Raw genomic sequence first — 14,194 nt, 5'->3', positions numbered from 1 at the left:
GGCCCGGGGGACAGCAGGGCTCCCCAGGGGCACAGGCGGGACCCGATGCGGTCCCTACAGCTGTCTGGGGGGTGCGTGGCGGGGCCTGGCAGGGTTCCCTTGGGGAGCAGCAGGGCTCCACAGGGCCTCGTGTGGGGCCTGGCAGAGTAGGTAGCCTACGGGCATCTGAGGGGCAGCAGGGCAGTGCGGGATGGGGAAGAAGAGCTCAAACGGCGCGTGAAGTTCCACGGTCTTTTTATCAATGGCTGGGAGACACAGGCAGGCCAGCTGTGCTAAGGCCTCTGCTTCCAGCCTGCAGGATGCCCGTTTCCTTCCTGGATCGCCATCCATAGCGTTCCTCTCGCTGCCCTGCCACGGCACTTGGCAGCTGCTTTGGGCTTTGCAGCCAGCACACCCACGGGAGCCATGGGGCCATGGCGCAGGGTGTAGTGTGTCCTGCATGGCCCCAGGCTGCAGGCAAGGGGGCAGGTACAGCTGCTCAGGTGGTGCCAGTGTGCGGGGCACCCCAGGATCAGCTCTGCGCACAGCTCCAGCAGCACAGCCAGCTGTCTCCCGGGGCAGGGTTCCTCTTCCTCCATGCCCTCCGGAGCCGATAGCACAGTGCTTGCAGGCGGAATCCGGAGGGAGGCTTTTTCATTACAGTGCCCAGGATCATCAGGGTTTGCACCGCCAGGGAAGAGACCAAGAGGCTGCTGTCGTTCACCTTGTCTTGAAGGGCTGGGATGGAAAGGAACAGAGCCCAGGTCAGAGCCCGGATCTGCGGGGACCTCAGGAGCCCCTCCGGCCAGGGCCACTCCTGCCCTCCCAGCTCTTCCCACAGCCAGGAGGGAGGCAGGGGCACCGGGATCAGCCGGAAGGTGCTGCCCACCAATGCCCCACATGCCCCTGCAACCTCTCTCTGCTCTGCCCACACCGCCCCTCACCCACGCAGGGACCAGAGCCCTCCCCGGCCAGGACAGGGATTGGAGCTCCCCACCCACGCTCTCTCCTCCTCCCCGCCAGCTCCCGCAGACACCCTGCTGCCCTCACTCACCCTTGTAGAAGAGCTGGAACTTCTCCTGGTGCATATCCCTCAGCTGCTGCCTGGCGAGCCCTAGGCACACACAGCCCGTCACAGATCCCGCTGGCCTGCCCGCCCCAGCTGCCCAGCTCCCCCCCACCGGCTCCGCGGGCCTGGCTGTGCTCCCTTCTCCCCTTGGGCAAGGCTGAGCCCAGGGCAGTCCCCTGAGCGTGAAGCCCAAGAAGGCTGCGAGGGACGTAGCAAGGCTCCCACCAGCCCACCCTGCACAGGCAGGGGTGGGACAGGGCGGCAGGGCATGGGGGCAGTCAGGGCTCTGCAGCTGCCTGGTAGATTCGGCAGCAGCCGTGGCTGGGCCTAAGCTGCTGCGGGGCAGGGAGGGACACCCGGCGGGGTTGTGGCTCACCAATGAACCTGACGGCCGCCACGCGCAAGGGCTCCTGTACGCTCTGCAGGTACAGCAGGCTCTGCTGCAGGTACGCCTCCACTCTTCTGCTGTCCTCCATGAGCTGGAGAGAGCACAAGGGGACAGGGTTGGCGCAGACCCTCCCCCTGTGCTCAGGACTGGCCTCCCCTGCCTGGACACCCAGGACGCCCAGCCAGTGGCTGGCTGGTGCCGGGGTTTGGAGGGAGCAGAGGGCAGGGTGCTCCCCGGGGTGCTGCGGTGCCACCCTGCTGCCAAGGCCCAGCTGGGCTGGGGCTCTGTCAGCACCCCTGGGCTCTAGGGGGGGGGGAAGGGAGCCTGTGTGCGGTGCAGGCAGGCCGCGCAGTGGGCAGGGGCACAGCGGCTAGCCCCACGCGCTGGGCATTGTGGGAGAAGGGCTTCGCCAGGCTGGGTGTGGGGCTTCGGCACCATCCTTACCAGGCACTCGCCGACCCTCCACATCTGCTCTGTCTCCAGCAGCTTCCTGAGCTGCCTCCGCTTCAGGAGCTTGGCAGCTCTGAGGAGGGCTTGCCGAGAGGCCTGCAAGAGCAGCAGAGACTGGGAGATGGCACCACTGCCTAGGGGACAGGACATGGGGGTCCCTGGGCAGAGCAGGATGGGGACAAGGGTTGGGGGTCCAAACCCTGGCCTCAGACACCTGCCGGCGCCGCTGGGAAGCCCATGGAGGCTGCAGTGCTTAGGTCTTTGTGGCCGCGCACTGCTGCTGAGCTCTGCTGGATCAGGCAGGGCAGGTGTAGGCAATGTCCCTGCCCACCTTCTCAGCTGCTGCCAGCTCTGTGGCTGCAGGCTGGGAGGGGCTCTGAGTCCTGCTCAGGGACTGCGGAGGTTGGGCCCCAGTTGAGGCACATTCAAAGGGCTTAGAAATCCCCACCTGAGCCACGCTGTGGTCCTCGTCATGCAGGTGGAAGAAGAGGGGCACCAGGCTCTTCTCCATGTCCTTTCTCATCTGCTCTTTGTGGGTGCTGACTGCAACCTGCATCGCATCTCGGCAGAGGAAGATGGAGCGCTCTCGCACGGAGGTGGACTCCTAGGAGGAGAGAAGGAAGAGGGGAGGACCTCAGTCCTGGCTCCCCCAAGCCCCCGGGGAGGAGACGAATGCTTGTGGCTCTCCCTCTGCAGGGAGGAGAACTCACGGGACAGCGGGCACGTTGAGAGAGGGAAGCACCACCCCCGGGCCACGCACGTGTGCCCCCCCAGGCATGCTAACCAAGCCTCTACTCTCCCGCCGCCTTACGTTTTCAAAGAGTGGCGGGAGCATCTTGACCAGCTGCAGGGCGATGGGGACAGCCCTCTGCCTGTCCACCAGGCAGAGCGTGTTGCCGAGGACAGCCAGGGCCGCCATCCTGACGTCGCAGTCATCATCCTGCAGTCGCTGCATGACCTCTGGCAGCAGGTCTTGCAGAGTCGCTGCCTACGTGAAACAGGCGATTTCATTTTGTGACGCAATCGAGGACTGCACCAGTAAAACCACTCTGCATGTAGAGGGTTCAGCGCTGGCTGGGCAGGGATCTCTCTGTGTGCAGCGCAGCCCACGGCCTGGCCTGAAGCGCTCAGGGGCTGCTGAACAGGGCAGCGGGAGCAGTGGGCATTGTCCCTGCCACTCCCGATTCCTGGCAAAGCCCGAGCAAGCCGCTGCGCGCACCACTGCCTGCAGCCCAGCCCCAGGCGCATGCCCTCACTGTGCGTGGCTGCCCCTGCTCACCCACTCAGGTCTCCCAGACAGTGTGACGAGGCTTGTGACCGCCATCCTGCGCAGCACCAAGCTCTCGCTGTGCAGGTGGAACTGGAGGAGGCGCAGGACAGGGCCACTGACATGCTCAAAGTCGGTGGAGTCCAGGAGCTGAAAAACACCCGGCAGCAGAGTGAGAGCCTGGCACAGCCAGCAGAGCTCCCGGAAGGGTCGGGGCAAGGCAGCAGGGCTGGTCGCAGCCCAGGTGGGAGGCAGCAGGGCCCCCAGAGGGCCCTCGCCGCCTCCCCTCTGCCCTCTGCCTCATGCACGCAGCCCAGCTTCCCCCCACCTGCCCTCAGACAGGCAGCGCTTGCCACCAGGCCCACCTCGACAAAGACGGTCATGGCGCCGATCTGCTGGTAGGCCTGTCTCTGGAGGAGGGCTATGACCGCCTGCTCAGACACGGCAGTGCAGCAGTCCGGTACTTCACGCCGCAGCACCCTGTGTGGGGGAAGGCGGCATTGGTGGCACCGAGCTGGGCGGGCAGACCTGTCTGGCACCGCGCTGCCAGCCCCAGCCATTACCCCGCAGGCCAGGCCACGTGGGGCAAGGCCGCATTTGTGCCTTGCGTTGGCTGCTTGCGCCCCACCGCCCAGCCGGAAGGGGATGGTGCGGGGGGCCCTTCTGCCCCAGGAAAGAAACGCCGGGGGAGACAAGGACGACCAACGAAGCTCTCACCTAGTCAGCACGGCGATACCGGTGTGGTAGGTCTCGGAGCTCCTGACCATGTCCCAGGCACCCTGCCTCCTGATGTCTTCATCCAGGGAGGCACCGCCCAGGCAATGGAACAGAGCTTGCATGGTGCTCACGGCGCTCCTGCATGCAGAGCAAAGCGTGGTCACAGGTGGAGCCCTGGCCCCGGCTCTGGGCCCAGGGCAGAAGGCAGGGAGCAGGGACAGAGCACCTGAGGGAGCAGACTGGAGGATGCCTGCACCACTTCTGCTCCGGGCCCTTCAAGCCGAAGGAGATCTGGAAGACCACTGCCATGAAGAGCTCCTCTAAAAGTAACTGCACACAGCATCGGCTGCTGGGCACCAGGAAGATCTGATGCATGGCACTGGCTAACTGCAGAAAACACCCAGGAACCACTGTCACTGCAGAGCTGTCCCTGTGGCGCTGCCCGGGGCTGGGGGCAGGGGTGGTCAGGGGCTGCGCTGAGCTGAGGGAGATGCCAGAGCAAAGCCTGGCCCAGCTGCCTGGCCTGGAGCCCACCCGGTCCAGAGGGAACAGCCCAGCCGGCCCCGTGGGCCCTGCCAGCTGCCCTGGGCTCCCCTCCCCGGCCCCGCAGCCTGCTCTGGCTGGGCTGCCGCCCTGCCCCGGGCTTCCCAGCTGCCGAGCAGGCAGGAGGAGGTGGCGGGGAGGGAGGAAGACCGCTGAGGGCAGCAGGGCAGGGGCAGGGGCAGGCTGCCTGCCTGCGAGCCGCGGGGCCGAGCAGCATGCGCTGCCCTGCCTGGCTGTGGCCCTGAGGCCCCTGGCCCAGGCGTCCCTGGGGAGGTCCGGGTTTGGGGGCAGATGGAGAGTGGAGGAGGGGCTGGAGAGGGATGCACAGGCGCGGGCCGGGTGGAGCACGCCTCATCCAGACGCTCACAGTCAGGAAACAGTAGCAGCTGCATTGTCCCATGTAGCTGCCCCGCCGGGTGGCTTTCCGCTGGACCAGCAGCAGCGTCTTCAGCACGTCGTCCAGCTGGCAGGGCTTGGAGGCCAACATGTTCCACATGGCACTGGCACTGCTGCAGAGCCAGAGCACGCTGTCAGTGGGGCCACCTCGGCCACCACCCCTTCTGCCTGGGCAGGCCCTGGAGGTCCTGAGCTGCCCCCGAGGCTGACGGGCCACGTACCTGTCACAGCGCTGGGAAGCCTGCAGCAGGCCAATGGTCACCCTCTGAGGGTACAACTGGGCCACTTGGAGAAAGGTCCTCCTCAGGATGTCGGAGAGCGGGGTCTGGCTGACACCTGCCAGCAGCCCATGGATGGTCTGCACGATCCCGCACACCTGGTGGAGGCAGGGGGTGGAGGGGGGTGGAGCGCAGCCACGGCCCCAGCTGCCACCAGGAACTGCTTCCCTCCCGTTGCTCTTGGCTGGCCTCAAAGGCCGCCCGTTGGGTGCTGCCAAGCCCTGGACTTGGGGCGGGGAGAACAGTCGCACGCACCCGGGGCAATCCGGCTGCACGCTGCCTACCTTGGTCAGCTCCGAGGACGGCTCTCTCAAGACTGCCTCCAGCACGTTGGCAACCATCTGGGTGTCCGAGACCCTTGGGTGCAGCATGCCTCTCAAGACCGTGTGGATGAAGTCGCCCCTCTCAGTCGGGAGGAGGAAGCTCCCAAATGTCTGAGGGAGAGAGGGAGGGAAGAGGTGTCGCACTGAGTGCCCTGGTGGCGGGGCACGGCTGAGCAGCGGGGATGGCTCTGGAGTGAGAAGCCCGGGACAGCGCTGGCCCCCTGCTGCAGGACAAGTGCGGGCAGCAGGGGCTGGTCTGGGGTGATCGCAGCCAGGCGGGGTGTGGAGAGGCAGCTGCCCTGTGGGCTGAAGGAGGGGGGGCCTGGGGGCGGGGTCACGGTGCGCTCCTGCTGCTGGCAACCAGAGCTGGCCGGTGGCCAGGACAGCCGGAGCTGCTGCACTGATGCTGGGTTAAAGCCTTTGGCTACTCCCTGCGCAGAGGTGGCGGGACCCTGCAGCCTGATCGGCTGGGGAAGAGGCCGTGCCCCCCCCCCCCCAGTGGCTGATGGGCTGGTTCGTCAGAGTCTCTGGCCAGCCTCGTGGCCAAGACTCCCAGCAAGGGAGGAGCTTGTTACCATCCACTCGTCAGTGGGCTTCTTGGACAAGAAGGTGCTAATGCATTCCCGATCCACTCCTGGCTTGGGAGCCTGACGTGCTGCCTGGTGGGCTGGGCAGGAGGGAAAACACACAGTGAGCGGCAGGAACCACGGAGAGCTGGAGACAGCAGGCACGGGCATCAAGGAGAGCTCTGTGCCTGGCTGCCCGTTCTGTGGGGAGCCAGAGACATGCCGGGGTGGCAGTGGGCCCATTTGCAGGGGGGAAGGGCAGGAGAGCTCGGTCTGGCTTTCTGCCTGGGAGGAGGAGAGGAGCCCCAGGATGTTGCTGCCGCAGGCTCTCCAGCCCAAGGGTTCTTGGGACGGGCCCCACGCCGACCTCCGAGGCGGGCTGCGTGGGTCCCAGGCTTGGCGTGGCACGGCTGCTCCCCTGCTCCAGCCCTGGAGGAGTTTGCTGCTCCTTCCTCTAGCAGAGGAGGCGGGCCGAGCGGTGCGGCGCCTTGCCTGGGCCCTTGTGGGTGGAAGGCCCCAGCCCGCCCCAGCATCTCTTACCCCATCGCAGCAGAATGAATGCGCGGTAGGGACGCAGTGCCTCCACAGCCCCGCGGCTGATCTCCTCGTCCTGCTCGGCACAGGACAGGGTGAGGTACCCCATCACCTGCCCCAGGAATGGCAGAGGCATCTCACTGAAGACGAAGGGGTTGCCTTTTCTGAGGCACAAGGCCTGTGGGAGAGAGGAAGGAGCAGTAGCAGGACCCAGCTGCATCAGATGGGACAAAAGCACTAACCACCGAGAGCGGGCCCCGGGCTGAGTGCTGCGTGAGCCAGAGCTCTGGAGGGCTCTGCCCTGCGCTGCACCCTGTGGAGACCCAGCCTGTGGCAGCTGCCTCAAGGCGAGGAGCATGCTGCCTCCCCGTGAAGGGAGCCCTGGAAAGGTTTTGCCTTCCTTCCCCGTGAGCCCGCGGGACTGGGGTGCCTGAAGGAGGCTTGAGACCCTGGGTCTGCTGGTCCTTCACACCCACATTCAGCTGACGGAGCCCTCCTTCCGCACCTGTGGGACTCCCCATCTCCACACAAGGCTGCAGCCATGCGCCCTCTCCTCCTGCCAGATCCTGCTGGCAGTCTGTCCCAAGGCCTGGCACTGCCCTGCCCAGCTCTCCGTGGCACGGGAAGGGAGGGCCTGCGGGGCTGCAGCTGGGGAAGGGGCCAGTGGGCTGGGGAAGGGGCCAGGAGCAGGCAGTGGCAGTGGGGAGGGGAAGGGCCTGAGAGCCCCACAGGCCCTCAACACTGAAGCAGCTGGGCAGCAACCCAGGGGAGGGAGGCAGGGAGGGCTGCCGGAGCCCAGCCTGCAAAATGCTTCCTCCCATGCCCTGGGACGGAGCTGGCTCCCGAGAGAAAAGGCATGGGAGAGAGCAGCTCCCAGAGAGAGGCGCAAAGACCCTGCCCAGGGCTGAGCCCTGCTGAATCCCCTGCCCTGCGCCCGGGCTTCTCTCGCAGGGAGCCCAGAGCTACCGGCTACTCTGGGGCAGCAGGAAGGGGCAAGGGGTGCCAAGAGGTCGCCTTACACACCGCAGGCCCCTTACCTCCAGCATCGCAGAGGGCCTCAAGAACTGGCTCAGGCTGACAATCCTCCCCACAGCCCTCCGTCGCCTAGCCACTTCCTGGGATGCCGTGAAGGGCAGCAGGGCCTGAGAAGGGAAAAAATGCTGGTCTGCCTTGGGATACGACAGCAGCTCCCGGAGCGGTGGCTCTGCCAAGCGCTTGGCGGGGTTTACGCAACGTGCCGCCAAGGCTTCCCCCGCTCAGGAGGGAGGCCTGGAACGGGGTCTGGCCGCCTCGTGACCTCGCGGACCGTTGCTGACAGTTGGTGACGTGCTGCAGTCAGGCAGGTAGCCAGCTCCTGCCCCCGCAGCCACCTCTACCCCTTTCCACGCGCTCCTCCAAAAACGGCCACACGTCTCTCCAGGAGGGCAGGAACCTCCAGGGGGCCCTGCACCATGGAGGCTGGGCTACGGCCCACGGGGAGGCCACAGGAAGAGCGCTTCAGGGCTGGTCTCCCCTTGCACCATGGCCACATCGCAGCAGATCTCCGCCCTGCTGCGATCTGGGAGGAGAGCGTTGAATGGGGTGGGTGGTGAGGGCAGCGGCTCAGCAGTGCCAGCTGCCAGAGCAAGGGGGCCTGGCAAGGACACGCGGACTCCTTCCATTGCTTTGGCTCTGGGCTGGGGCGTGCATGCTCCAGAAGGTCACGTCTCCTAAGCGTAAGGCAAGGAAGAGACCCCGTGGGCCCTGCTCTCAGCAAATGCCTGACCTGCAAGATTTTCTCCACTGTCTGGATGCTGGACATCGGCGAAGCACCACGCACCAGCACCTCCAGCACACTGTCCAGAGTTTTCAGGATCTGTAAGGGGATTCAGCAGGTGGCACACTTGCCCTGGCCCTTCCTCCTTGCAGGAAGCTGGCTTGAATGCCTTCCACCTGAGGTGGGCTTCAGCTGCCCTCTGGTGCCCAGGAGAGGCCTCAGGGTCTCCCTGGTCTGCCTTCTGCTCCTATCGTCTTCCAGCAGCCAAAGCCAACTAGGACACCGTGCACAGGGACTGACTGGCAGGCTCTCCGTAGCTCACCTCGCACTTACCTGAGCACTGAGTGAAGCATGTTGGCTGTCCATCTTCTGTGCTGCAGCAAGACGGAAGACGGTATAGATGCGGGGCCAGAGGTACTGGCGCAGCAGGCCTTCCCTCTCTTCGCTGCAAGAAAAGAAGGTGCCACTTGGATGCCAGGGCTTCCACATACAGGAAGGGGTCACAGGGGTCAGGGCGACAGCGGTCGGGGCCACAGGGGTCAGGACTGGCAGTCCCCAGGGTGGTACCCATACGAGGTGGGGAAGGGGTGCGTGGAGGCGTCTCCTCCCTCCCCCGTGCCACTGAGCCAGGGACAGAGGGCAGTCCTGGCCAGTGGAGCCCAAACCCCTTTCCGTCTCCTGCCTCTCCCTTCAGAGGAAAAGCCAAGAGGCACCGGGGAGCCCCAGAGCACCCTCTGCCCTCCCATCTGCTGGGCCACCGATGGGCCCAGCGTGAGGGAGAGCAGAGGCCCAAAGACAGTGCCGCCAGGGTCCTGCCACGATAGGAGATGCCTGCCGCCATCAGGCCCACGCTGTGGGGAGGCCCTGGCCTGGCCAGGGTCTGGGGCAGGTACCTCATTGCAATGACGGCAAGCACGGCTTGCTGCCACATCATGGCGTCCATGCTGTGATGGGGCTCCTTTGCTGTTGTACCTGGAGAGGGAGAGCATAGCCGGGATGGGGCACGGGAGCTGCCGGTGCCCGGCACCAGTCTGTAGGGCAGGCAGAGCCCCGCTGCCCCCAGGCCAGCATGGGCACCCAGAGCGGCCCCTTGCCAGACCTGCAGTGGCCCCACAGCAGGCAGGGCCGTTCCCACAGAGGCCCGTCTCACCCTCCCCCCGTGCCCAGAGGCCCAGGTGCTGTCCCTACTGCTGGGCCGGTGCTCGGCCAGCTTTGCCCCGCTCCCTTAGCCCCGCTTGGGGGTCCCCTCACCTCCATTTCCTCCACCAGCTCACAGGCTGATCTGAAACCCGTCAGGAACCTGCCCTGCAGCCAGGCTCTGCAGAGCGTGCAGATGGAGGCCAGAAACCCCAGCTTCGAGGCCTCGTCCTGACAGTCAGGGAGAAGAGAGACAGAGAGGGAGGGTGAGGGGGCAGAGGCAGAGCCAGCAGGGAGCAGGGGCCCAAGGGGCTGCAGTGGTGGCGCAGGGGGCCGGGAGGGGAGCGGCTCTGCACTGCCAGCAGCCCTCCACGAGCCCGTGAGCAGGCAGCAGATGTGGCAGCACCCAGCTGGGAGCTGCAGGCAGAGCCTTGCTGACAAAATCTGCAGTTACCCTTTTGGTGCTGTTGAGAAAGGCCAAGCAGTAGTCATGGGCTTCCTTCTCCTCGCCCTCCAGCTGGCAGCTGGAGGCAGAGGCAGCTGCACCTGATTAAGAACAAGAGCAGGGAGAGCTGTGGGCAGGGGCAGGAGGTAGAGGGAAGAGAGGGGCTGTCTCTCCAGCCCTGCGCCCGCTGCCCTGCACACGGCAAGCCCTGGGCCAGGGTGCTGATGCCCTGTCTCCCCCAGGATGCCGCTGGCAGCAGGGCGGGAAAGGTCCCGGCCCTGCAGCACTGCTGCCTCCTGCCAGCCCAGCTGCCTCTCCCTGCCCTGCTCTGTGCCCCGAGGCAGGAGGTGGTCCCCTGGGGTCCTGTCGATACCCACTCGTGGCAGGGCTGCCGGGGCTCTTGTCCTCCTCCGCTTGTGTGATGGGGCTGGCAGAGCCCAAGTCCTCACATTGCCTGGGGCTTTCTGAGCGCTGATGGTCCTCAGCAGCCACCCCAGCCCTTTCGTCCTCTGCCGGTCGGGGTGCATGGCTCCTGCGGGGGGAACCACTCGCCGCCCTGCAGGACAGAGGGAAGGAGTGTGGCTGGGGAGGAGGCAGCCCACGGCAAGCGGCCCCACAGGGAGGTGGTGGGGCGGAGGAGCTGGGCAGGGACCCGGGGATCTCCTGCAGGATGCCGTTTTCCCATGGGTAGTCCCTACCCACCCCCCCGCCCCCAGGCCCTGGGTCTCCTGCCCCCAGCCCCTTCTGGAAGGGCCCGCCTGCTGGGCCCAGGTCCCCTGGGGTCCCTATGGCGCTGGCTCAGCCCCAGCCCCACATTCTTACCTGGTGCGGACGGTGGAGCGTTGCGGACACCCCCTGACTCTGGGGCTGTGGTGGACCCTGGGTTGCAGGGAAACACGTGCCCTGCGCGCAGGGGCTCTTGCACGAGGTACACGGCTCATGTCCTTTCCTCATGAGAGTCCTGGACACTGCGGGGCTGCCGCGCCGGCGCTTGGTATCACTAGCTGCCACAGGGGTAGGTCACAAAGGGCCCTATTGTTACCCGGCACCCCATCCGGGAGGGGCATTGTGTTGTCCTGCCCCCCACCGTGACCCGGGCTCTCCCAGGAGAGTTGACCCGCCACTGGCTCTGGCCGCAGCCTCCAGTCCCTCTGTGCGCTTCCCCCGCCGCAGGTGGGACTCCCTGGCTCTGGCGCTCGCCGTTTGGCTGCAGGCCTGAAACCTGGCTGTGAGGTCGATGGGCTTCCTCTTGCACCCTGCCCACCACCCACAGAAATATGTGCCGATCCCTGCCACGGGCAGGGACATCTTCAACTAGATCAGGTCGCTCAGAGCCCCGTCCAACCTGCCCTTGAACGTTTCCAGGGATGGGACATCCACAGCTTCTCTGGGCAACCTGTTCTCATGTCTCATCACCCTCACGGTAAAGAATTTCTCCCTTCTATCTCATCTAAATCTACCCTCCTTTAGTTCAAAACCCTTGCCCCTTGTCCCGTTACTTCTGAAAGCCTGAAAGTGATCCCTAATCTGCCTCCACAGTGTGTCTCTTTTCATACATTTTTGAGTCAAAAAGAGTGGATTTGGACCTGGCAACTGTGGCAGCTGCAGCCGCCCTGAGAAAGACGGGGCCTTTGTTACTTTTCACGCCTTTCGCCCTTACTTTTCGCGCCCTTACTGCCCTATTGTGACTGTTGTCCCATACACAGTCACGGGTAGATCGAGCCTTTGGCCAGAGGGGACGGACATGGCCATATATGACCACAGGTGAGACTCAACCAGGGTAGAAACGGAGTCCTGCTGGGGGGCAAATGGAGTCACTTCTCTTCGGAGCAGCGGGAGACTCTCCCCTTGGGTCGGGACGCCGCCCACGGTAACTCCTCAAAGTTGAGAGCCCTCGCCTTATTGGGTGAGCGATTGTGCATTTTGAGTCATCGTTCGAAGCTTAAGAATTCTTAAGTCGGCTGAGTAGCATTAAATTCCCGTTGGCGTCCTGCACCTGTGGTTTACTAATGCTCGTCCGAGTACCACATACTTTTGATTAGAATAAATATTATTTTTGCTTACATCACCTGCCTAGTTTGACTTTGTTCTCCTCTGCAACAGCCATTCAAAAGAAAGTGGAAATAAAACTGTAGTGCTTCCTTCTCAATTAAAAAATGAAACAAGGCTGTAAGGTATTCTAGGAAGCCACGTTTTCCTGTTTCTGTTCTTTATTACAGTTTTCCTGGGTTTTTTGCTAACAATATGTACCTAACAAAGCTTGTTTGTGAGATAGTCATCACAGAATAAACAGATTAGGTGCTCGTGGATACCAGTGAAGCCTGATTGGGGTGAACAAGAGGGTCATAGCGGACACCCCTCCACCTCCTTCCCTGTCTCCAGGCCCCTCGTTATGGCTGTGGGTCACTCTGTCCCCTTGCGAGGGGCCAGTGGCACTGCTGGCTGGGGTTGGGCCACCATGCTCTCTCTCTGCCGCTCCTTGTTCCTCACTGTTCTCTGCCGCAGCTCCTTCCTCCGTGCCTGTTCGCTCTGCTCCGGGATGGGCCCACTGTGGGCCATGTCCCTCAGAGTGTTCCCAGCTCTGCCGTGGAGCCTCTGAAGGCAGCGGTGGATCTCATAGCTGCAAGCGTGCCCAGCTAGAAGAACTCTTCAAACAAGTAGCTATGTTACAAGAGGAGCTCAACAGGCAGCGCAGTATCTGGGAACGTGAGCGGGAGATAGCTCCGTGGTGTTGCGCGCTGTCCCGGGCTGAGCGACAGCCCTGCCTTAAGGCTGCGCAAGGGGAAGGTTAGCCTGAATTCAACCTCGAGCTGACGGACCCCAGGAACTCCCGAGATGAAGGAGACTGGACCTTTGTCTCTTCTGTGGGCAGAAGGAAGAACCTTCCCCCCCTCCCCGTAAAGTGCCCCTACGTAACAGACATGATGCTCTTGGGGTGGAGAATGAAGAGCACATGAGTAACAGGCAGGATCCAGGAGAAGCTGACCGTGCAAAGTTGATTGAACCCCCCACCCGCGTGAGAACCTGTCCTGGTTTCAGTTGGGAGAGAGTTAATTTTCTTCTTGGTAGCCGGTATGGGGCTGTGTTTGGGGTCTAGGATGAGAACAATGTCCATGTTCTGGTTCTTGCTGAGTAGTGCTAAGTAGTTGCTAAGTGGCGCTCACACTGGGCAAGGACTTTCCAGCTTGGAGGTGGAAAGCCGCCGTATGGAGTCCTGTACGACAAGTTGCAAAAACTGCTGAAGGAGAAGGTGAATCGAGTCAGTTTGCAGAGGTGGAAGCCATCCAGCTGGCTTTAGATATTGCTGAACGAGAAAAGTGGCCAACGCTCTATCTCTATACTGACGCATGGATGGTGGCAAGTGCCCTGTGGGGGTGGTTACGGCAATGGAAGCAGAGCAATTGGCTGCGCAGAGGCAAACCCATCTGGGCTGCTGCATTGTGGCAAGATATTGCCGCCCAGATAGAGAACCTGGTTGTAAAAGTATATCACGTAGATGCTCACGTACCCAAGAGTCGGGCCAGTGAAGAACATCAAACCAATCAGCAGGTGGATCAGGCTGCTAAGATTGAAGTGGCTCAGGTGGATCTGGACGGGCAACATAAGGGTGAATTATTTCTAGCTTGATGGGCCCATGACACCTCAGGCCATCAAGGAAGAGATGCAACATATAGATGGGCTCGTGATCGAGGGGTGGATTTGACCATGGACACTATTGGACAGGTTATCCATGAATGCGAAACATGCGCTGCAATCAAGCAAGCCAAGCGGTTCAAGCCTCTCTGGTATGGAGCACGATGGTTGAAATATAAATATGGGGAGGCCTGGCAAATTGATTATATCACACTCCCACAAACCCGCCAAGGCAAGCGCCATGTGCTTACAATGGTGGAAGCAACCATCGGATGGCTGGAAACATATCCCATGCCCCATGCCACTGCCCGGAACACTATCCTGGGTCTTGAAAAGCAAGTCCTGTGGTGACATGGCACCCCAGAAAGAACTGAGTCAGATAACGGAACTCATTTCTGAAACAGCCTCACAGACACCTGGGCCAAAAAGCATGGCATTGAGTGGGTATATCACATCCCCTATCATGCACCAGCCTCCGGGCAAATAGAACGATACAATGGACTGTTAAAGACTACACTGAGAGCAATGGGCGGTGGGACATTCAAACACTGGGATACACATTTAGCAAAGGCCACCTGGTTAGTCAACACCAGGGGATCTGCCAATCGAGCTGGCCCTGCCCAATCAGAACTGGGGAAGACAGTCTGGGTTACTCCTGCCTTAGGCAAAGGTAAATGCATTCATGGGATTGTTTTTGCTCAAGGACCTGGGTG

At 63.0% G+C, this 14,194-nt stretch overlaps 2 protein-coding genes across 2 annotated transcripts; both read right to left on the bottom strand.

Moving 5' to 3' along the window:
• Positions 1-309: 309 nt before the first annotated feature.
• LOC148055329 (maestro heat-like repeat family member 5) lies at positions 310-8,618 on the bottom strand. Its single transcript, XM_087761510.1, has 18 exons — positions 8,600-8,618; positions 8,276-8,365; positions 7,548-7,652; positions 6,517-6,688; positions 5,986-6,077; positions 5,372-5,521; positions 5,031-5,185; positions 4,781-4,922; positions 4,097-4,257; positions 3,871-4,008; positions 3,519-3,633; positions 3,166-3,303; positions 2,698-2,874; positions 2,335-2,490; positions 1,881-1,982; positions 1,425-1,527; positions 1,034-1,093; positions 310-717 (listed from the first exon to the last, which is right to left on the bottom strand). Exons 2-18 carry the CDS (start codon positions 8,309-8,311, stop codon positions 512-514), a joined length of 2,208 nt encoding a protein of 735 aa, XP_087617636.1. The 5' UTR covers positions 8,312-8,365; positions 8,600-8,618; the 3' UTR covers positions 310-511.
• Positions 8,619-9,196: 578 nt separating this feature from the next.
• On the bottom strand, positions 9,197-13,382 carry LOC148055328 (uncharacterized). Its single transcript, XM_087761367.1, has 7 exons — positions 13,357-13,382; positions 12,861-12,997; positions 10,966-10,999; positions 10,226-10,404; positions 9,858-9,949; positions 9,518-9,634; positions 9,197-9,238 (listed from the first exon to the last, which is right to left on the bottom strand). The coding sequence occupies exons 1-7, from the start codon at positions 13,380-13,382 to the stop codon at positions 9,197-9,199; spliced, it is 627 nt and encodes a 208-aa protein (XP_087617493.1).
• Between the last annotated feature and the right edge of the window lie 812 nt (positions 13,383-14,194).

This window comes from Nipponia nippon, unplaced genomic scaffold, assembly GCF_047370975.1.
Source record: "Nipponia nippon isolate SJK-2023a ecotype South Korea unplaced genomic scaffold, ASM4737097v1 scaffold_24, whole genome shotgun sequence".
NCBI lineage: Eukaryota > Metazoa > Chordata > Aves > Pelecaniformes > Threskiornithidae > Nipponia > Nipponia nippon.
This window is presented reverse-complemented; position numbering and strand designations above follow the sequence as displayed.

Excerpts from the sequence above, each read along its gene's own strand:
- LOC148055329 (XM_087761510.1), bottom strand. The coding sequence starts at position 8,311 with ATGTCCAGCATCCAGACAGTGGAGAAAATCTTGCAG. Across the intron at positions 5,522-5,985 it reads AGCCCACTGACGAGTGGATG|ACATTTGGGAGCTTCCTCCT; the intron begins GTAACAAGCTCC and ends TCTCTCCCTCAG. Across the intron at positions 4,258-4,780 it reads GCTGCTACTGTTTCCTGACT|TTAGCCAGTGCCATGCATCA; the intron begins GTGAGCGTCTGG and ends TGTTTTCTGCAG.
- LOC148055328 (XM_087761367.1), bottom strand. The coding sequence starts at position 13,382 with ATGTTCTTCACTGGCCCGACTCTTGG. Across the intron at positions 11,000-12,860 it reads CAGGACAGGTTCTCACGCGG|AGGGACTGGAGGCTGCGGCC; the intron begins GTGGGGGGTTCA and ends GGAAGCGCACAG. Across the intron at positions 9,239-9,517 it reads AGCTGGTGGAGGAAATGGAG|GTACAACAGCAAAGGAGCCC; the intron begins GTGAGGGGACCC and ends CTCCCTCTCCAG.